The sequence below is a fragment of the Phyllopteryx taeniolatus genome, chromosome 16 (assembly GCF_024500385.1).
Source record: "Phyllopteryx taeniolatus isolate TA_2022b chromosome 16, UOR_Ptae_1.2, whole genome shotgun sequence".
In the NCBI taxonomy this organism is placed as follows: Eukaryota; Metazoa; Chordata; class Actinopteri; order Syngnathiformes; family Syngnathidae; genus Phyllopteryx; species Phyllopteryx taeniolatus.
The window spans coordinates 5907194-5931051 of record NC_084517.1 but is presented as its reverse complement, the minus strand read 5'-3'; the positions used below and the strand labels follow the sequence as shown (position 1 = coordinate 5931051).

Genomic DNA, 23858 nt, shown 5'->3' with positions numbered 1-23858 from the left:
AAAGCCAGCCGTCCATTTTCCTCACGAGACAAATCCCAAATCAATGGCGGCGGCTGACGATGATTGACATCCAATTAGAACTCTTTCAAAATGCAATCCAAGCATTTATTTTGCCATTCATGTATTTCTTTATGTTGTCTGTTCAATTACAAGAAGTGCATTGTCGGACCGGTTGTGTATATCACTCAATATTATGTCGACAAATGTGTGTGTTAATGAAGAAAATGTATTGTTAGTACAATGTTGTCGATAATAATATCCCCCCCCCCCCAAAAAAAAAAACATTGAGAAGATGGCTCAATTAAGCTTGGTTGCCTTGACAACGCAAGAGCACAAGGACTGGTCGAGTGGAATAAAAGATGGAGGCGAGTGAATTATAGCGATATGTCTAACTCAACTTGAATATCCGTACCGCAGTTAACCTTTTGTCCAAAATGCTCGACGTGGAACGTCCACGACATTAGCGACCGGTGGCAATGATCCAAACAGTCGCAAAGGAATACGTTTTGTTTTCTTTCTCTGTGGTGAGCGGCAGAACAATCCGTCATCCTTTCAAGGGAACGCAAGATTGAAAGGGGCTTTTTGAATTGTTGGCCCACCGGAGCGCTTGCTTACAAGCGAGGTCACTTGCGTGGCTGGTGGGAGGCCTCGCAGGTTCTGGGAACCAACCGCGCACTGTTTAAGACTTGCAGTATCCTACTCCCTCCCGTTGAGGGCGCTGCAGCCTAATCATTTTTGGGCAAACGTTGCTGCAAAGTAGCAAGGACTTGACCTGCAGAGGTTGGATCGAAACTCGGTCTCTCGAGTCCAGTGGGAGCCTAAAACATGTTCAACTTGTATTTTTAGTTCGGGAAGCATCCTCACACAATTATATGCTTTCTGTGCAATATTTGTTTCGTAGCTGGACAGGCTTGATGTAAAGAATACAAAGATTTAGTCAGCGATCAGAAGTCAACGGCTCTTTTTCTCAACAATTGTGCCATTGTGTGCAGGGAAAAAAAAGAGACCAGGCTCCCACATGTGCACTAACATACAAGTTAGACAGCTTGTCGAGGCTATATTCAACAACGCCGGAAAATGGTGCCCACAGCCATGTACGCTGTTTTTCTGCTTGACATTTTTGATTTCTCTTGTGACTCAGAGGTCTGACTCACCACTCCTTCCATTGGTATTTCTTTGTGTGTGCGTGTGTTCCTTTTCCCCTTTTAAGTCTAATAACTCAGAACGGAACCAACGAACCCATTTTACCACCAACATCTTCGCAGTCCCGTAAGGAGGTCCGACACTGTCTGCAGCATGACTGGACATACTTTCACCTGCCGATGGTTCTATTACTAAATTAGCAGATGTTATGGCTACTCACCTAATATGGTACGTGTGCTCAAATATTGTAGAGGTGGAAATGCTCCGTCAACGAGTATCTGAATCGAATCACCGTTGTCGATCGATGATTGGTGTTCGTCCATCTTCACAAGCGTTAGTATTCCGTGTATCTTTTTTGGAAGAAGGAGCGCCGAGTCTGAAGCAGAAGGGAATCTTGAGTTGGACAATCCATTCATGAGCCGGAGGGCTTTCGTGTGAGAAAGAATTTCTCACATGAAAGTGAACATTTTGAGAGTGCGCTCAACACAACACTGATATTCACTATACTGCCATGATGTTTAGAAGTTCATTTTGAATGGTTTCATGTGTGCCATACGTGATAGTTACCCCACGTACTAAAATCTTTTTGGATCTACTGGGGCAATTAAGGAAAGCCCAAGAACATTGTTTCGAAACAAATTTCATAAAGTATGTAGTGTAGTGTTTAGAGCATAGAGCTACAGACAGGCAGGCATAGATAGACGACTGAAAGCCGTTCCTGCCATTTGTTTCTCTACTGTTGTGTTCTATGTAAACCACATTGGAGTTCCACCGGAAGGCAAACACATTTGAAGGGTAATGATATGCAAGGGAGGACCTTTGCACTTCACGTCAGTCAACCAATCAATGGCCCTGTGTGCAACAGATCACCGCCAATCAGTGATGTCCTTTAAAAATCCCCACGAGGCACCTGTGGAGGAGTCTGACTGGGGAAAAGCATCTCCATGGCAACAACATCATTACCAGAATAGCTCTCTCGTCCTCTCCCTCCATTTCGTTCTCTTGCACGCTCCTTCCTTTTATTCCAACTCCACAGCGCTCTCTGTTCTTGATCTCCTTCTCATCTCGTGCAGTTCTTCTACTTTCTTCTGCATCCATCATTCCCAACCACGCCTCCGTCTCTGTGGCGCACTTTCTGGCTCCCCTCCCCTCAATCTTCCTATGCATGTCTTTTTGTCCCTGTCTTTCTCCATATATTTTTGTCTCTTTTCACACTCATTTTCTATTCGCTCTTTGACTTACTTAGTCATATCATTCCAATCTCTGCAAATAGCCATCCATCCATCCATTTTCTGAGCCGCTTCTCCTCACTAGGGTCGCGGGCGTGCTGGAGCCTATCCCAGCTGTCATCGGGCAGGAGGCGGGATACACCCTGAACTGGTTGCCAGCCAATCGCAGAGCACATACTAACAAACAACCATTCGCACACACATTCACACCTACGGGCAATTTATAGTCTCCAATGAATGCATGTTTTTGGTATGTGGGAGGAACCCGGAGTGCCCGGAGAAAACCTACGCAAGCACGGGGAGAACATGCAAACTCCACACAGGCGGGGCCGGGGATTGAACCCGGGGTCCTCAGAACTGTGAGGTTGATGCTCTAACCAGTCGTCCACCGTGCCGCCTTTTATATATATATATATATTTATTTATTTTTTTTTTTTTGTGTACTGAAGACATTTGGTTTTCAGATCAAAAGATGATTATGTGACAAGAGTTCAGAATTCCAGCTTTTATTTCATGGTTTTTACATTTAGATGTGTTAACCAACTCGGGACAGAGCACCTTTTGTTTGAACTCACCCACTTTTCAAGTGAGCAAAAGTATTGGCACATGTGACTGATGGGTGTTTCTAGTTGCTCAGGTGTTGCCTTGCTCAACATTAGATAGTGCTTGTTTTTGGCTTTGGCTTTCACCTGTGAAAACTGCATTTGCTGTTAAGCAAACATGAAGACCAGATGGGAGAAAAGCGAACCTGAGAGAAGAGGGACAGTCTATCAGAGCTATTGCACAAAAATTGAGCATAGCCAATACAACAATTTGGAATGTCTTGAAAAAGAAAGAAACTACCGGTGTGCTGAGACATTGAACAGGTCGGCCAAGGGTATCAACAGTAGTTGATGACAGAAACAATGTGAGAGCTGTGAAGAAACACCTAAAGCCAACAGTCAGTGACATCACTGCCAACCTCCACAGGGCAGGGGTGAAGGTATCACAATCCACTGTTTGAAGACTTAGGGAGAAGAAATATACAGGCCATACCACAAGATGCAAACCACTCATCAGCAAAAAGAATCGGAAGGCCAGATTGGATTTTGTACAGAGATGAACAAAGGTTTATAGATTGATGAGACCAAGATTTACCAAAGTGATGGAAAAGAAAGGATCTGCTTATGATCCAAAATACACAAGCTCATCTGTGAAGCATGGTTGAGGTAATGTCATGGCCTGGGCTTGCATGGCTCCTTCTGGAACAGGCTCACTAGTCTTTATTGATGTAACTCATGATGGGAGCAGCAGAATGAATTCTGCAGTCTACAAAACCATTTTGTCTGGCAATTTACAGAAAAATGCATCCAAACTCATCGGGAGAAGCTTCATCGTGCAACAAGACAATGACCCAAAACACACTGCCAACATAACAAAAAGGACTTTATCAGGGGGAAAAAGTGGAAGGTCTTATACTGGCCAAGTCAATCACCGGACCTTAACCCAACAGAGCACGCCTTATACTTCCTGAAGATGAGGCTGAAGGGAGAAACCCCCAGAAGGCCTGGAAAAGCATTTCAAATGAAGAATGCATCAGTCTGGTGAAGTCAGTGGCTCGCAGGCTTGATGCAGTTATTGCAAGTAAGGCTAATGCCACCAAATAATAAATGTTATTCATCCATCCATCCATTTTCTGTACTGCTTGTCCTCACGGGGGTCGCGGGCGTGCTGGAGCCTATACTAGCTATCTTCGGGCGAGAGGCGGGGTACACCATGACTGGTCGCCCGCCAATCTCAGAGCACATGTAAACAAAAGCCACGCAGGCACGGGGGAGAACATGCAAACCCCACACAGGCGGGGCCGGGATTTGAATCCCGGTCCGAAGAATTGGGAGGCAGATGTGCTGACCAGTCGTCCACCATGCCGCCAATGTTATTCACTTGAAGTGAATTTAATAATGTCTGTTCCAATACTTTTGCTCACTTGAAAAGTGGGGGGCTTCAAACAAAAAGTGCCCTGTCCTGAGTTGTTGAACACATCTAGATGTAAATACCATCAAATAAAAGCTGGAATTCTGAACTTTTGTCACATATTCATCTTTTGATCTGAAACCCAAACGTCTTCAGTATACAACAAAAACAAAGCTTGAATAGAGTGGGTTACGTGTATTTCAGGTGTTAAAATTTCCCTTACACTTTGGATGGACCTACTATTTTGGATTATTAGCGTATAGTGCATATGATTGGCTTCCTACTTAATTATGTCATTATTACTTTAGATGGACCAGCTAGTTCAGGGTACCTAGATAATACTATATCTGATTAGCTTCCTACAGTATAACGATATTATTATACAAGTCAAATATATAAACACTATTCTACAAACTCAAAACCTTACTCAGAATTAGTGGTAGGGGCTGGTGTTTTTTTACATTTTATTTTTAATTTTATTTTTTTTTACTTCTGCCTACTCCTGTTGAGCATGTACATTGTAAACTCCTTCTGTTTATTATGATTTGGTTTTTAATTTTTCCATTTTGCCTATAGCCTATCTTGCGCTGATTTGTTTCGTGTATGTTCAATAAAAATGTTTTATTCGATTATTTACAATCTATCAATTGTTTAATGAGTGAGAAAGAATTCAAACTGAATACATTACATTACTAATTTTAGGGGGAAATGGCTAAATTTATGCAACAAATATATTGCAAAGACTCTCAATAATGTAAATGATCAAAGGGGACTGGCAAAGGTTTAGCTCCTGAGCGGCAAATTGTCAGCAACTACTTTGTATTTGCAATGATAAATATGTTCTAGTTGGGTGAGGCAAAACGTAAGTAGCTCTGCTCGTCGATGTCGATCCTGTCTGTCGTTGCCCATTACTTTCTATGGCGTCTATTTTTAGCCTCGGCAGACTGGTCACGTGGTAAGAGGAGGACGTCAATAATGTTGTTGTTGGTGGCGGCGGCGGCGGAGAGAAGAGGAGAGGAGAAGGCACGCGCAACGGGAGCTAGGCGGACTGTAAATATGGACGTGGTGAAACCCTAGGAGGTGAGTCGCGACCAGGTTGTGCAAATTTCATGTTACAACCACGCTCGAGACGTTGCGAGCCATGATGGGAGCCGGAGTCGGGAGGAAGACACCTCCGCTCTAAAACACGTTCCAGGAGGACCCGCCGACATCCACGGTAACCGTGGAGTGAGAGAAAGCCAATGCGTGCGTGTACATGCGTGACTTCCCCGCTAGCTTCCTTCTATTGCTCGTCTCGTCAATTGTTGAGCTTGTTTGAGCCGTTATCCACACTTGGCTAACTTGGAAACACACTGAAATGTGGCTAGCTAAAGGAACACAGAGCGGGTACCTGACTGATAAAACAGACATATGGCATGGAAAAAAAAGCAACACAAATCAGCTCTTGTCGAACACACAACAGCTACACAGTCGGCGTTTATTGAGTTTGGAGTTCAACTTACAGCTAGTAGCTAACTAGTCAGAGCACAACTTGAAGTTGTCAACCAACAGAGTGGGTCTTCACCAGTACACGCCTTAAGCTAACAGCTACCACTGAACGACAGTCTAGTCAATAAGCTCACTAACCGACTTTGTACGCCTAAACACTTGTATTGTCGCGTTATCTTCAGTTATGACCTAAGCCATTTGACGACAGTGTCCTCTGATGTTCTTACTATAATATGGGTCTGAGGCTATGTAACAGAACTGGGTCAATAGGTACATTATTCACAAAATCTTGATACTACTGTTTGCATAGACATAAAGAAAAGAATACTGCTGTACTTATTGCACCCCCCCCCTCCCCATACGCAATAATACATATTTGTTTGCCACTCCAGACCTATCAGTGATGCTGTAGGGGGGAAAAAAGAGCTAACAATTTTATGTTGCCTTGACCTCTGATTGTTCAGGTTTTATAAAAACATTTCCCCTTAGGAAAAAAAAAAAGAACATTTAATAAGAGTTATGCACAACCAACTCCCGCATTCGGCAAAACAGTCCAAAGCACTTCCTTCTGGTTTAAGTGACTGGCAGAGTCCAATGGCAGGAATGAGGACAAAGCAACTATAGAAATATTGAAAGTCTACACTGTTTTTTTTGTTTGAAACAGGATGTCTTTAAGAGCTACCAATTAAAGATGACAATGTCTGATTTTTAGGCTTCGTTCGTGTTTACATAAATCTTATTTCTATAAATAAATCATATACTGTAGATGTACAATATTTAACCTTTGTCAGAAGACACCAGCCATAAAGAAAACAAAATAAAATAAAATTTGAGCAAATTTGGGCTCTCATGTCATTAACCCGTAGTTATGCTAGTTATCGCAGAATACACAGGAAATCTGCTAACCTGTTTATTTGTTCATGTGACGATCCGCATATAGCGGATTTAAATTATTATATTATATTACGATTCTAAATTGTATAAAACCTTTCTTAACTGTACATGCAAAGGTTTTGGTAACATGTTGCCAGAGGTTATTGGATTTTTTTTAAGACGTTAAAACACTCAGTTTTAACTTTGACAAATGACAAAGTAAGGTGATTCGCGCCGCAGATGCTTTTTAACATTTTTAAATCTAAATTGCCCTTTGGTGTGAATGTGAGCGTGAATGGTTGTTTGTTTATATCTGCCCCGAGTGAGGATAAGCGGAACGGAAGATCAATGAATGAATGAATTATTACGCAAGTATAAAAAGAAAGCACTGTAAAATGTAAAAACAATATACTCTATCCTATGTTTGCTCACAGTCACAATCACGAGTGACTCTTATACAGCTTTGCTCTGAAGTCGAGTCTAAATGGACTTGACTACACATAATGTCACTGTTCTCACATTTTTCTCTTAGCATTGTTGACTGAACAACAACTACATACATACTACATACAACTGAAATGTGAAAGGTTAACCACTGTTAAAATAAAACACACTATAAAATGTTCTCAACATCAATGATGCCGGTTACAAAGTAAGGCGTTACTCCAAAAATTCGCCATTTTGAGTAGCGAGCAAACACGTTAACACGTTACTTTTCCCGGGAGAGTAATTAGACTACAGTTACTTCTTCAATCCATCAATAGTTACTTTTGCATCATCAATCTCTCTCACTAGACAGTAATTTGTAGCGAGTGATTCAAACAAAGAACAGTCCAAGTGTGCTGTAGCATTGAACCGAAACCGCCCTTTTTCCCGATGAATAGAAGAAAGCCATTGGGAAGTGATGGTTGATTCTACAATGCACAGTAATATAAAAGTGCAAAGAAATGCACGATTTATTTTTCTTAGTTAAAAAGTGTATTTGATTGTTGTTACTGTTTTATTTACACATTAAGAATACAGTTTTACGGGCATGTGGGATTAATTATTCATACCGAGTGCACTATCATCAATCGGTCATGGAGGGTAAGGACTGACTGACTGACGGACTTACAATACATATCTTAAATAATATTTACAATGGAAAGTGAGAAATCTCAACTTGGTCTGTGAGCTGGTTGAACGCGCCTGCACGGGTGACATCACGTAGTAAGAAAAAAAGTTTTCGCATCAAAATTACTGTGTTGGGAGCAATAGTGTGTGTGTGTCGCTCGCAAAAAGGGACGCTCGTACACACACACATACAAAGTTGCTTTCATGGACCACAATTGGCAGTGTACTGAGAACGGTGTGCTTGTTTGTTTAGGAACTTACTGTATTGTTCTGGCATGTCAGGTTTGCACTAAGTTGCTGATTTAATGTGGCTTTAATTACACTAATATTTACGTTATTACTATAATTGTTAAAACAATTCAACAATTGTTGATTTCTAATTGCTGGCTGATGACATTTTCTTAATTAGTTCATTTGTGTTTACTAGACAGGTGCGTTAACCAAGCCACAGTGCACTCAAAATCACAATGATGCTAAGCTCAACATACCAACAACACTTGTAACTTTCCCTGATTTGCAGATCACTTATTAAGGCGTTGAGTCACTGATAGTGTCGTGGTACACTCGCCTGACTTTGGTGCGGGCAGCGTGGGTTCAGTTCCCACTCAGTTGATGGTGTGAATGTGAGTGGGGATGGTTGTCCGTGTCTATATGTGGCCTGCGACTGACCGGCGACCAGTTCACGGTGTAGTCCGCCGTTCGCCCGAAGTCAGCTGGGATAGGCTCCAGCGCCTCGTGACCCTTACCAGGATAAGCGGTGTTGAAAATGGAAATGGCTTATTAAGGTGTTTGTTGGGTGCCATCTGGTACAACGAGGCCTGGATGAGTAGCGTTTTTTAAAATATTTTTTCCTGTTAACTTCAGAATCAGAATCATCTTTATTTGCCAAGTATGTCCAAAAAACACACAAGGAATTTGTCTCCGGTAGTTGGAGCCACTCAAGTACGACAACAGACAGTCAATTGACAGAGAACACTTTTGAGACATAAAGACATTGAGGAAAAACAGTCACTGAGCAATAAAGGGTTGCTAGTTATCTGGTGATTTTTTTGACAATTGTGCAAAAAGATGTCCTCTCGCACTTAGAGCAGTTTGAATGACAAATATAGCAATAGTCCGGTGCAATGACCATTGTGCAAAGGGCGCCGAGACTTTAAGGAGTGTATGCAGTTCAAAGTGACTAGTAGCGCGATAATCTTTGTGAACATTTTGATGGTGCTTGGTTAACTCTCGTTAATTGACGACTCTAAATTGCCCGTAGGTGTGAATGTGAGTGCGAATGGTTGTTTGTTTGTATGTGCCGTGCGATTGGCTGGCAACCAGTTCAGGGTGTACCCCGCCTCCTGCCCGATGATAGCTGGGATGGGCTCCAGCACGCCCTTGTGAGGTGAAGTGGCTCAGAAAATGGATGGATGGTTGAATGGTTAACTCTCCATAGCAGTCATCATATCCATTTTGCTAACCTTTTTGTCTATTAAAGTCATCATAGATAAGAATGTTAAAAAAGTCATCTTACTTTCAACAACAATACGCCTACGCCTCTGTCACGTGTCTCAAAGGCTGAGTCGTAAAGGGTTTACTGTACTTACACTAGGCCATCTGAACCATGCCAGACTTCCTTTAATAATAAATATTTTCTATGACATGCTACTATACTACCAAGTCCTTCCACAAATGTGAGTAATGCAAATAAGATTTGTCAGTGTACACCCCCAAAAAACCAATTTTTTAAACATTAATTCAGTTAATTAATTCATTAGGCGGCACGGCGAACGACTGGTTAGGACATCTGCCTCACAGTTTTGAGGACCTGGGTTCAAATCCCGGCCTCGCCTGTGTGGAGTTTGCATGTTCTCCCCGTGCCTGCGTGGCTTTTCTCTGGCCACTCTGGTTTCCTCCCACATCCCAAAAACATGCATGCTAGGTTAATTGGAAACTCTAAATTGCCAATAGGTATGAATGTGAGCGCGAATGATAGTTTGTTTCTACGTGCCCTGCGATTGGTTGGCGACCGGTTCAGGGTGTACCCCGCCTCCCGCCCGAAGATAGCTGGGATAGGCGCCAGCATGCCCGCGACCCTAGTGACGCTAAGCGGTACAGAAAATGGATTGATAATTCATTTAGTGTTACAATGTTGAAAAATTAAGTAGAGCCAAGTAAAAATTGTTCTTCTAATTTCCCATATTTCAGCCACAGGTGTGTCTAATCTTATCCAAATTAAAAAAATACATGCTCAATGTTCCCTGAGTAATGGATAAAAAGCTTGGAAGTGTGTCAGGGAAGGCCTTGGAAGCATACCGGACTTGTGTGTGCATCAAAGTCACTCACATTTGGAAACGTCCCGGCCTGTTTTAAGTTTATCTGCTAACTGTATTTATTGTTTCTTCATCCCGTCCACATGGAACCGGCGTTTTGGTAGCTCAATCACTCAATCCTTTTAAAACGTGTCTCAGAGTGATTAAATTTGAAACTGCTGCCCTTGCCTTTCCATGTGTTTGTAACACATCTTTCTTTAGATAATGGCGCAATAGTCCCAGTTTTCACATGATCGTCGCATGGGCTTTTATTGTTTTATTTTTTGGTAACTTCTTGTGGCAGCATTACAGCGCCACTCACAGGCATGGCATGTATACTACAGCGTTTCAGTGTTTTTGTATGGACGTACGTACGCATTTCTTGAAATGGTTCTGTTTTAACGGGAAACTTTTTAAACACAAAAAAAGAAATGGATCGGCACCGTGTCTGTGTGGACATGGGCTACGTGTCATGTGGGCCCAAGCATGACACTGATAGCTTACTGTGAGCATTTTATTGTCGTTTTATGTAGCTGTATTATACAATGGGTATGTTTTTTAATCAAAACATTTTACATAACACGTTCGACAGTTTCCAGTATTTCCGTTAAAAACAAACACTACAAATTCAAATAAACTGTGCAGTGACTCATATCCCCGAATAAATGTGTCTGACATTTTGGGCGTTCCAAATTCAAGGTACCAGTATACTTAATAAGCTGAGCCTTGGCAACAGTGATTACTTTTCCTTCAAATGATGATGACTACACAATGATTAAGGTTATTATGTACATGCACACAAAATTGGACGTGGCGGTTCAGAAACACACCACTTGCGTCCGGCCCGCAGGATCAATTTGAAGTGAGCATGACCTTGGCTTGCACAACTGCATCAGCCAAACGTGCACGTAATTCCATGAGCAGCGTCTTCTCGTTTGTATGAACTATGCAGTACTCCGTGTTGAGGGTGTGGGGATAAGACAGTCAGCCAATCAGGTACCAGTTTCAAAGGAGCCACATGGCTTTATGCACCACCATTCATGCATTTTAAGTACTAGTCACTGTTAATACTAATTTTGGAAGCTCGATTTGTTGTCAATTGAATGAAGACTCAATGCAGAAGAACTCGACGTTGTGTCAGCGCATATGTAACTGCAAAAAGTGAAAGTGACTGGCGAACGACGATGACAAAAAGAACACCGACGGACCTCTTATTTGATCGGAGGTAATGACGTCTCCAGGAATACTTTTCAGTAGGTTTTACACGATCAGGATTTTGGGGCCGATCACCGATCAGCGAGTTTAAAAAGACGATAACCGATCACCGATTTGATCTCAAGATGGCGCAATGTGTCTATTTAAATGACTAGTTCATTAACTGTATATACTTGTGTACTGTATACTGAATATCTTTAAATTTAATCTCTAGTCCAGTGAGTCCCAACCATTGTGATGTGCCATGAGCGAGCTTCAGGTTTGCCGTGGGAAATTATCAAATTTTACTTAACTGCTCAAAAATTATTCATTTATTTATGCCAGTGAGACATAGTGACAGACAGAAACAATAAATGCTCTTCTATTAGATGGCAGGAAGTACATACAGTAATTACTGTTTACCTACTTTTTGTGAGATTTTTGTTTGTTGGTGCGCCGTGAGATTTTCCAATTGTAAAATATGTGCTTTCGCTCCATAAAGGTTGGAAATCACCGTTCTAGTCAGGTCGTGTATTCTAATCAGTCATGTTAAACCAAATTTACAACATGACAGAAATAATAGGTGCTAACTTACTGCAACTGAATTACTTTATTGTAATTCAATTACTTCAAACACACACACACACACCGAAGCTTTAGAGCATGGTTCGACATAACGGCGGCATGTTTATGTACAACCGTTAGTGCTAGCACTAGCTTGGTAGGCTACATAATGTTTTGTTGTCTGCTTGCGAGCCGTATCATATTAAATGTACGTGAACATACGTTGAAGAAGCCTTAAATGAACGTAATCTCACGAGCACCGGTGACCACCACCACACGTCCCCCCCCCCTTTTGTTCTTGTAATACATGTCGCGATGTCGTCGCCATGGTAACGAGCGTATCCGGTCGCGTTTGAGTTGACAAGATAAAGTCCAGTGTTGGTAAAAGATGGCATGTGGTGGTATTGGAATACAAGATTTTATTGCAGTAGTCTGACAAATTTGTGGAGTTTGCATGTTCGCCCTGTGCCTGCGTGGGTTTTCTCCGGGCACTCCGGTTTCCTGCCACATCCCCAAAACATACATGGTAGGTTGATTGAAGTCTCTAAATTGCCATTCGGTATGAATGTGAGCGCGAATGATAGTTTGTTTCTATGTGCTCTGCGATTGGCTGGCGACCGGTTCAGGGTGTACCCCGCCTCCCCCCCCCCGAAGATAGCTGGGATAGGCGCTAGCATGCCCGCGACCCAAGTGAGGATAAGCGGTACAGAAAATGGATGGATGTCCCTTTTGAATGTAATAATATCTTTCAGCCTCCACCTTTGAAAGTGTTACATTGATCCTTACCAAAAGTTACAGTCCTACACTGTTGTGTAATAGTGACAGTTCATAATACTGGGCATGGATGTGAGCATCCTTCTTAGTAATAAACTGGGCTCGTTCTCAGAACACACTTTGCAGTTTAATTCCTCCATGTCACCTCCTCCCTCAGGGGCTTCAATCCCTCTGATCACCGTCTGGTTGGAAAGACTTTGGATGAGGGATTTGCAGCTGTATAATGTGTTGTTTTCCCCCTTCAAGCCCAGAAGTCAGAGCTCAGAGGTCAAGGGTGCATTAGGCGCATTAGTTGCATAATATCTCCATGGGCTGTGCAGTCTCCCCCACCCACTTTAACTTTAACAGTGCCCAGAGTTGATATGAGGGTCATTCTCTTGGGTCTGACCAAGTTGAAATAATGGTATAGCAAAACGGTTCTGACACGACTATCCATTAGGGCCGCACGATATTTTGTTGAAGCATCATGATCGCGATGTACGTGTGCACAATAGTCACATCGCAGGGTCCGCTGCGATGTTGGTGTAGTGTAATATACATTGAATAAACTGTAATATTAAAAGAGACCACCAGAGGGACCTATTGGTTACACCTGCTGCATTTCCTATTGTGCAGCAATTGTTTTTTTAGACAGCAACGGCTTCCTCCTTGGCGTTCTCCCATGCACACCATTCTTGTTTAATATTTTACGTATGGTAGATTTTTCAACAGATGTTGGCATGCACCAGTGATTTCTCTTAACCCTGACATTCTAGGGTTCTTTTTTGTTTTTTTACCTCATTGAGCGTTCTGTGCTGTGCTCTTGGAGTCATCTTTACAGGACGGTCACTCCTTTGAAGAGAAGCAACAGTGTTGAACTTTCTCCATTGATTTATCGATCATTTGTCTAACCGTGGTCTGATGAACATCAAGACTTTGGAAATACTTTTTGAACCTTTGCCAGGTCTGTACAAGTTGATAAATACAGTTCTGCCTTTAACCCAACTGAGATGCTGTGGCATGACCTCAAGAGAGTCACAAAATTCACACCAGACATCCTAGGAATCCTGCTGAACTGCAACAATTTTGTAAAGAGGAATGGTCCAAAAATCATCCTAATCATTGTGCACGTCTTATCTGCAACTACAGGAAACGTTTGGTAGACGTTATTGCTGCCGAAGGAGGGTCAACGAGTTATTAGATCCAAGCGTTCACTTACCTTTTCCTGTGACTGTTTACATGTTATTTTCAATACAAATATGAAAACGTAATTTTTTTTGTGGTATCCATTTAAGCCGAGCTTCGTTATTCTTGTGATTTAGATGACGATCAGACAACATTTGATGACCAATTTATGCAGAAATAAAAAAAATTCCAAAGGGTTCACATACTTTCCCCTCCCATTGTATTGTGATGTACTAGTTTGATGTATGTCATCAAGGTGTTCAAGAGTAGTGTTTTCTTTGGGAAAATGTTGTTGAAGATTGTCAAAATGTGATATGCAGCTTCACATTTTAAAAAGTGTGCTTGACAGGAAATAAGTCAGATGATCAATAAAAGCCTCCAAGGCCAGCCCCAGCTTTTGCACCACAACTCACCCTTACTCTGTCCTGCTCGCTCAGACTTGTTTGTTTCGGCAAGAAGTGCTCAGGTGAATTGTTACCACGGCAGCCAGCTCTTTGGTTGCCAGGCAGCACTTCCTGCTCCTCTCCTGAATTGGAGGGACCACGTATTTTAGGATATGCTGGTGTGAAGAGGAGGAGTGAGAGTGAGAGATCTCTATTTTTGCTGATTCTTTGGCAACATTGGGAACATGTTCTTGTGAAGCACAGAGACACGTGACTCGAGTGTTAACGCACCATGCTGTATTCTTAGTGTTCTGGCTGCCTTGCTATTTTTTGCTGTTAGACCTCTGGTGCAGTTGGGCAGCAGGTTAGTCTGGTTACCTCCATAGGCTGAAGTACTGCACGCTGTGACACATATGCACACGTACTCTCTCTCTCTCTCTCTCTCACACACACACTCTCTCTCACTCATCCCATTATCTTGGCGTTGACACAAAGCTAGAAAGCTAGAAAAGATTCACACACAGTGTAGCTGAATTAATGACACACTAGTAGTGTGTGTGTGTGTATATATATATATATATATATATATATATATATATATATAATTATATTTAAAATTATGCAGTGCATAATGGAATCATATCTAATACAAGAGCAATATCAAATATTCAGCCTTTACATATTAAAAAAGGCTCCATTTTGGTTGACTGTGGTTTTAACAATCTTTATTATTGTGGTTGTAATTTGCAGTGGTTGCAGCATGTGAAGCGGTTAGCACGTATGCCTCACAGTTGTTTGATTCTCGGCTCCGGCCTTCCTGCGTGGGGTTTGCATGTTCTCTCTGTGCTTGCTGGTACTCCGTCTTCCTCTGACATTGCATAAACCTGCATTTTTCAGAATCTGAATTGCCCGCATGTGAGAGAGGGAGTATGAATGGCTGCAGACCAGTCCTGGGTGTTTTCCGCCAATCACTCAAAGTCCGCTGGGATCAGCTCCAGTTTACCTGTGACACTAATGAGGACAAGTACTATAGAATATGGATAGTTTGCAGTGGTAAAGAACTACTGCATCGTACTGAGAGCTGTCGTATGTTTGACTCATATGTAACTAATTGTGGCAGCCAAAATATTAGACGCCTCTTATTATTTGAAATAGAACTACAGCAATAAAATACAGTTCATTTATTAATGCCGCTCCGAAAGTATCACGGGCCGTATTTTTGATACAGGTCTTGTTGAGAATTTGATTGGGCAGGTGTACGGTACTCAAGCATCAGGTGATGAGTATTTAGCATGTGAGCCGCTCAGTGAAATGAAGGCGCTTGATGTACATGTGAAGCATTTAGGATCATTTCAGGCAGCAATGAGGGAGGAAATCACAGCTTAAGATGTTCTTCTAAACCACATTACAGCTAATTAGACTGAGCCTTACTTCTGACATGCAGGCACCCCACTGACTCTCTCACTCACACACGTTATTATAATGCAATTGAGACAATTCTTCATGAGGATCAAATCTGTGAGCTCTCTCTGTATGTCTGTTGCTTTGGGGCGTTCGTGAGTTTTCCAGTTGCTGTAATCAATATAGGGCCAGTAGGTGGCACCAGATTACTAAGCAGTCCAACCTCAGTGACTGTGGAATGGTTCCAAAACAGCCATTAAGGTGGGGATGTCAGTTTGTAATGAAAATTTCAAAAATCAAATCAAATATTGGTATAGCATGTCACAGATGCATGCTGGAAACACAATTCATGTCATGCCTTGTTCACACAACAATGTGAATAACAAAAGGATTAAAAAACAAGTTAAAACCCACATTTACTAATAATTATAAATAAAATGAATCGAATGAAGAGATAAATGAGGATCAGAATCACTTCATTTAATAACTTGGATTTCAGGCTTATATGAGCACAGCAGTTTATCATTTAAAAGTCTTGCACCAAAGCTTCCATATACTGTATTGCATTTGCCCATCCATCCATTTTCTGTACCGCTTTTCCTCAGTTGGGTCGCGGAGTTTGCTAATCAAGCTAACCTTTTCTCCAAACCTCTTCTGAAGACACCATCTCGCCATATGTGTGGCTGACTTTTGACTTTTCTAGTTGACCTGTTCCAAACCTTATAAAACCTTGCACATTGTATCACACTAAAAAAATAAGACAAAAGCAATGTGGCCCAGTCACAAGAGAGCATATTCTTTCACCATTGGTCTTCATTTGTGATATAACTAAAAAAAAATGTATTCTAGTTTTCCAAGAAAGCAATAATAGATAATAAGATTAAAAGCTCAAGAGAGTCTGTCAGCTTCAATATTTATTTGTAGATAGAATGTTTACCAATAATTTATCATTTATGGAGATCAAAATCAGTACTTTATTGCTGATACATTTGTAATTTTTTTTCCCATATCCAAAGAACACTACCCTGTTATTAAGTCATATCTCAATGTTCTCTTTTTCAGAAAGGTTGACACTGAGGAGGAGCTTTACTTCATCTGTTTGTTTGTCCATCGTTCATCTGTCCTGCAACACATGGCTGACTCAGAGGACCCACTATAACACACAAGCACACAGACTTGGAAGGACCAGAAGGCGAAGACCAGATTCAGCCTCCATGAATTCATCACACACCTCAGGTAATTTTCCATTGATCCATTTGATCAGTTGTGAGTAATTATATAACCAATTTGTTGGTCACCAGTGAGTTTAGTCCTCTGCAAAGTTCAGTGAACAAAATTCAATTTCTGGCTGTGGTCTGAAAAATGGCTTAGTTGTTGTCGTTGTTTCTGTGGGCCTTTGTGAATATGGACCTTTGCCTTATACATTCACTAATTATTATGAAAATCACAACACCTAATGATACTACGGCTACCTAGTGTCTCTTATCAGAGTTGGGACCAAGTCATTGGTTTGCAAGTCACGAGTACAGTAAGTCTTTACCCTCACGTCCCGAGTCAAGTCTGAGGTCGAGAAAATCAAGTCAGAGTCAAGTCGCAAGTCCAACACTTTGCGTTTCGAGTCCTTTCGAGTCATTTTAATAACAAAGTAATAATATAATTTAATATATATATATATTTTTTTTTTTATTAAAATGTACTTATGTATGCAGAATAAAGTTGGTGAGCAACACAATGAAATTATGGGAAAGAGTCGTGGAGGCTAGACCCAGGACAGAAGTGAGTATTTGCGAGTAAGAGTATGGTTTCATGCCTAGAAAGAGTACAAAAGATGCATTATTTGCCTTGAGGATGTTGATGGAAAAGTACAGAGAAGGTCAGATGGAGCTACATTGTGTCTTTGTAGATCTGGACAAAGCCTATGACAGAGTACCCAGAGAGGAACTGTGGTATTGCATGCGGAAGTCTGGAGTGGCAGAGACGTATGTTAAAATAATACAGGACATGTTCGAGGGCAGCAGAACAGCAGTGAGGTGTGCTGTAGGAGTGACAGACGAATTTAAGGTGGAGGTGGGACTGCATCAGGGATCAGCCCTGAGCCCCTTCCTGTTTGCAGTGATGATGGATAGGCTGACAGATGAGGTTAGACTGGAATCCCCGTGGACCGTGATGTTTTGCAGATGACATTGTGATCTGCAGTGAAAGCAGGGAGCAGGTGGAGGAACAGTTAGAAAGATGGCGGCATGCACTGGAAAGCAGAGGAATGAAGATTAGCCGAAGTAAGACAAAATATATGTGCATGAATGAGAGGGGTGGTGGGGGAAGAGTGAGGTGACAGGGAGAAGAGATGGCAAGGGTGGAGGACTTGAAATACTTTGGGTCAACCGTCCAGAGCAATGGTGAGTGTGGTCAGGAAGTGAAGAAACGGGTCCAAGCAGGTTGGAACAGGTGGAGGAAGGTGTCAGGTGTGTTATGTGACAGAAGAGTTTCTGCTAGGATGAAGGGCAAAGTTTATAAAACAGTGGTGAGGCCAGCCATGATGGACGGATTCGAGACAGTGGCACTGAAGAGACAACAGGAAGCAGAGCAAATGAAGATGTTGAGGTTCGCTCTCGGAGTGACCAGGTTGGCTACAATTAGAAATGAGCTCATCAGAGGGAAAGCCAAGGTTAGATGTTTTGGAGACAAAGTTAGAGAGAGCAGACTTCGATGGTTTGGACACGTCCAGAGGAGAAATAGTGAGTATATTGGTAGAAGGAGGATGAGGATGGAGCTGCCAGGCAAGAGAGCTAGAGGAAGACCAAAGAGAAGGTTGATGGACGTCGTGAGGGAAGACATGAGGGCAGTTGGTGTTGGAGAGGAGGATGCAGGAGAATGGAAAAGGATGACGCGCTGTGGCGACCCCTAAAGGGACAAGCCCAAAGGAAAAGAAGAAGAAGGCAGCACAGTTTCTTCCCACATTCCAAAAACATGCATGGTAGGCTAATTGAAGACTCTATCATACTGGCCCGTGAGGGGCTCCAATCCGGTCCGTGGGCATGAATTCTGCCCGTCTGATTAGACAGCATGATTATTACACGAGTGTGCCTTAGGCTGGCCAAAATAAAAGGCCACTCTGAAATGTGCAGTTTTGCTTTATTGCGGAGTTCTGGGGGGGGTCCGAAAACCAGTCAGTATCTGGCGTGACAACCATTTGCCTACGGCACTGCGACACATCTCCTTCGCATAGAGTTGATCAGGTTGTTGATTTTGGCCTGTGGAATCTTGGTCCACTCCTCTTCAATGGCTGTGCGAAGTTGTTGGATATTGGCAGGTACTCAAGTCGGTTACGACGACGAACTGCAGTCAGGTCGAGACCCCGAGGAGGACGACAAGAATGCAGATGAGCTTCCCTGAGACAGTTTCTGACAGTTTGTGCAGAAATTCTTTGGTTATGCAAACCGATGGTTATGGTTGCAGCAACTGTCCGGGTGGCTGGTCTCAGACGATCTTGGAGGTGAACATGCTGGATGTGGAGGTCCTGGGCCGCTGTGGTTACTCGTGATCTGCGGTTGTGAGGCCGGTTGGATGTACAGCCAAATTGTCTGAAATGCTTATGGTCGAGACAAGAACATTCAATTGACAGGCAACAGCTCTGGTGGACATTCCTGCAGTCAGCATGCCAATTGCACGCTCCCTCAGAACTTGCGACATCTGTGTGATAAAACTGCCCATTTCAGAGTGGCCTTTTATTGTGGCCAGCCTATGGCACACCTGTGCAACAATTATGCTGTCTAATCAGCATCTTGATATGCCACACCTGTGAGGTGGGATGGATTATCTCGACCAAGGAGAAATGTTCACGAACACAGCTATAGAGAGATTTGTGAACAATATTTGCGGGAAATGGCCTTTTGTGCATGGAGAAAAGGTTTTAGATCTTGGAGTCCAGCTCACGAAAAATGGGAGTGTTCATATTTTTATTCAGTATGAGTGTGTATGAGTGTGTGTGTGTGTGTGTGTGTGTGTGTGTGTGTGTGTGCGTGTGTGTGTGTGTGTGTGTGTGTATATATATATATATATATATATAAAATATCCTGAAAATAGCACACAAGTGCATTTTGGAGAGACGAAGACATTTGTTACCAAAATAAAACGGCCAAAATAACATGTTGTTTACTACAAACAAAATAGCAGGAAAATTAATACGTGTCTATATTGGAAAAAACTGAAATACATGATAATGCTAGACAGCTACATAACACAGGAACCGGAAACTGAAAATGAATTTGTACGTCACCACTACTACGTCACTGGCGAAAAAGGGCCTATAAGTTTAAAAGTACATTAACATAATACATATTTAATATAGAATAAGAAAACCTTTATTAGTCCCACAATGGGGAATTTGCACCATTTCAGCAGCAATAGTGAATCCAGGAAACACAAAAAGAGCAGGCAAGAGAAGACATTTGGCTGCAAATGCATCCACCATTACAAGGTTGATGCAATAAATGCAGTAAAATAACAAACATTTAAGCCATAATTCAATAACGATTACATTATAGAGTAATGATTATGTTGTGGAACTGAACAGTATGCAAAATTATTTTTATCCTACTACATAACATACTGCATTAACTTTCCTACGGTAATGTTTAGACGTAATTTTAAAAATATGGAAATTCCGACAAATTGTTCTGCAAGTGAATTTTTACTGATTGACATAGTTTAATAATTGGTAGATTTTATTTATTGTCATAATTAATGTAAAGCAATTTGTGTTGCATTTTTTTCAGTTCATTTGATAATTTCTTTTAGTGTTTTGGCTCCCCAGTTTCAGTTTTGGTCAAGAATTTACAAAACAGAAATGCATATATTGGGAGGAAAAAAACCAAAAACAAAAAACCGCAGAGGACAGAGGTATGACCCAGTGCTATAGTTTTGCGTGTGAATGTTTGAAGTGAATTTTATGCAGTATGAAATATACAGAATAATTATGTCACCAAGGCACCTCAGTCTCTCCTAGACTGAGCAATGTCAGTTGTCACACTAACTGTAATTTGGGTTGTCATGGGTACAAATATAGCACATGCACGCACGCACGCACGCACACACGCAGCCACACACAAAGACACAGTGTGACTCCAGTGGTTGATGCGCCTCAAATAGAAGCGCAGAGATGAGTCATCCACTGAGCTACTGCAGTACACACACACACACACCTTCAGCAGATGTGTTTAGTATGTGAGTCCATTTAGATGTTAGATATGTTGGCATTGCTGTCACCTCACAAATTTTGTAAGGATGCTTGAAAAGGCATTCGATAATTTTGGATTAGTAAATGATAACATAGCAGCAGGATACATTTGTTTTAAATACCTGAATTTTGTCTTTGCATTCTGCCTCTGAGTCATACTGAGGCATACGTAAGTCTGCCCATGGACATACAGAGCTGTTTACACAGGGAGGAGGAGATGGAATGAAGGTGAGGAATTAATCAAGTTGTTTTATTGAGATTTTCTTTCCTGGAAAGGGAACAGTCAGCCTAAACAACTCATAACAATTTATTTTATGATTTCTTATCGTCATTCCATCACCGGACGACTTGAAACAGCGTCACTTTGGAATGAAGTGCTGAATGAAACAAACAAATACTATAAATAGCATCCAGTAGTTTCAATTAATAATATCCACACTGACAGCAAAGTGCGCAGTGCAGCTTTTGCTTGAAAAGTGAGCTTACACGATGCTTGGTGGCATCTCCCAGGTGCGCCACTCTAAAATACTGTTCTTGAGCATCATTTTTGGAGAGTTTATTTTCAAATATGTCCTCATCAGATTGGGGAAAAACAACTTAAGGGGGTTATGTATCTTAGCTCTGTGCTTTTTCTAACCTTGCTATGAGTTTTTTCAGCCAACTCTATACATACCCCTTCAAAAGTATTGGAACAATGGGGCCAATTCCTATATTTGTATTTTATGTAAACTGAACACATTTGGGTTTGACATCAAAGGATGAATATGAGACAAGAGATAAACATTTCAGCTTTTACGGCCAGGTATTTACATCTGGATCAGATACTCAACTTAGTATTATATGTAGCACTACATAGTTAGGTATTGAACTTAAAATAGATTGTTTGAAATGAGTAAAACTCAATACAGTTAGTTACAAATTTTTTGATTCCATTAACTCCGTCAAGCTTACACCACCAAACCTTTGCATTCTTTTTTTGTGATGCTTTTCCAGGCTTTCACCAAAGCTGTTGTTGTTGTTCATTTGAGGGTTTACTGCTTTCAGTCTCCTCTTTATCAGATAAAATGTATGCTCACCGGCAGCAATTCCCAACCATCTGGCCCCGCTCCGTGCAGATAATGAACAAAAAACATATAGGCTCTATTTTCGTAGACAGTACATCAATTGCAATTGCTGGCGGATTCTGATTTTCGTGCACCTGCAAAGCTTGCTGTGCGTTTGCCAATTTGGCAGACTGGTCTGCATCAAGCAGGGCATTCTTGCGTTGGGGGGGGGGGGGGCTGTCCTCATAGATCATTTTACACTTGAGACTATTTGAGTCCCAGGATGCACATGTCTGAAAGCAATGAGTCCCAGCCCTAGAACAAGGAGTCCCTGCAAATTATCATCATGGAGTACGATACAGTAACCCTCTGCTATATGACCGTTGTTGCTATATTGCAGTTTTATTATTTGTACAATATTTTTGTGTCATCTATTGCTCTTACTCTCTCCCAATATATTGTTTTAGCCTGCCAAAATAGCAGATTTTGTAGAACGATATATTTTCCCCAAAACTATCGCGATATATATATATATATGTATGTATATATATGTATGTATGTATATATATGTATATATGTATGTATGTATATATATGTATCTATATGTATGTATGTATATATGTATACATGTATACATGTATATATGTATACATGTATGTGTATATATATACATGTATGTATGTATATACGTGTATATATACATGTATGTATATACATGTATATATACATGTATGTATGTATATACATGTATATATACATGTATGTATGTATATACATGTATATATACATGTATGTATGTATATACATGTATATATACATGTATGTATGTATATACATGTATGTATGTATATACATGTATGTACATGTATGTATGCGTATGTATGTATGTATGTATGTATGTGTATGTATGTATGTATGTGTATGTATGTGTATGTATGTGTATGTATGTATGTATATACATGTATGTATATGTATGTATGTATATACATGTATGTATATGTATGTATGTATATACATGTATGTATATGTATGTATGTATATACATGTATGTACATGTATGTATGTATATGTATGTATGTATATGTATGTATGTATGTATGTATGTATGTACATGTATGTATATACTTGTATGTATGTATGTATGTATATACATGTATGTACAGTATATACAGTAGGTTGGGTCTTCAACAACGCGTCTATAGACAGATTGAATATGCTTCATGCGTCCCTGCTGATGTTTGTGGGTCTCAGACGCGGGACACACATCAAATAAGATCCCTGGTCCTTGGAGATTCCTCAGAGTGACAATTTGGTCTAAAAAGTCTGTCTAAATTTAGTGAATAAAGTCTGCTATAAGCACTCCCAGATTGGTGCAGCCCACCCACTGTCAGATCCACCAGGCTATGCTGGTCTTTGAAATTACCAACACTGGTCTAACCTGCCCCTGGCGCACAGTGGCGCCGCCTGCCGCACTGGATTTACGCCGGTCATGAAAATAGGGCCCTTTGTCTTTCGACTGGCATAGGAACAGCTCTAATGCCCCCCGGAATAGATGCCTGAAGTGGCTGGGAAGAGGGAAATCTCAGCTTCATTTCTTAGGTTGCTGCAACTGCCACTTGACCCGGCCCGATAAGTGGAAGAAATGAATGCGATGGATGGATAATTATTAAATCATTCCCTGAAGCGAAAAATGGTGTGCACTACCAGTAGAGGCACTGTTAATTCTGTCTTAAATACAACTTGATGTCAGCTATGGGAATTTAAGGCTCAACGCATGCTCAATTGCACAATTCTTCAGGAGCATTCTTCTCCTCACTACAACTCAGTTAAGCAAGAGTTCAGTTCAACAATCTTAAGACAGATTCTCCCATTGCTATGAAAATCCATTTTGAATAAAAATTTGATTCAATGGTCATTTACTGGTCAATTTCATCACATCTTCATGTGAAATATAGGTTATTTGATGAGCTTTTAGCAAAACAAGAGGCTGAAGCCAATGTTTTGTA

At 41.2% G+C, this 23858-nt stretch overlaps 1 protein-coding gene across 4 annotated transcripts in view; it reads left to right on the top strand.

Annotated features, from left to right (window-relative positions):
- Positions 1-5269: 5269 nt before the first annotated feature.
- hdac5 (histone deacetylase 5) overlaps positions 5270-23858 on the top strand; it is a 55876-nt gene continuing 37287 nt past the window's right edge. The window contains exons 1-2 of one of the 4 annotated variants that reach the window (XM_061748298.1): positions 5270-5405; positions 16636-16809. In XM_061748298.1, the coding sequence (XP_061604282.1) occupies positions 16788-16809 (22 nt within the window). In that variant the 5' untranslated portion in view covers positions 5270-5405; positions 16636-16787. Of the gene's footprint in view, positions 5542-16635; positions 16810-23858 lie in introns of all 4 variants that reach the window. The other 3 variants (XM_061748302.1, XM_061748301.1, XM_061748300.1) reach the window with 3 other exon arrangements.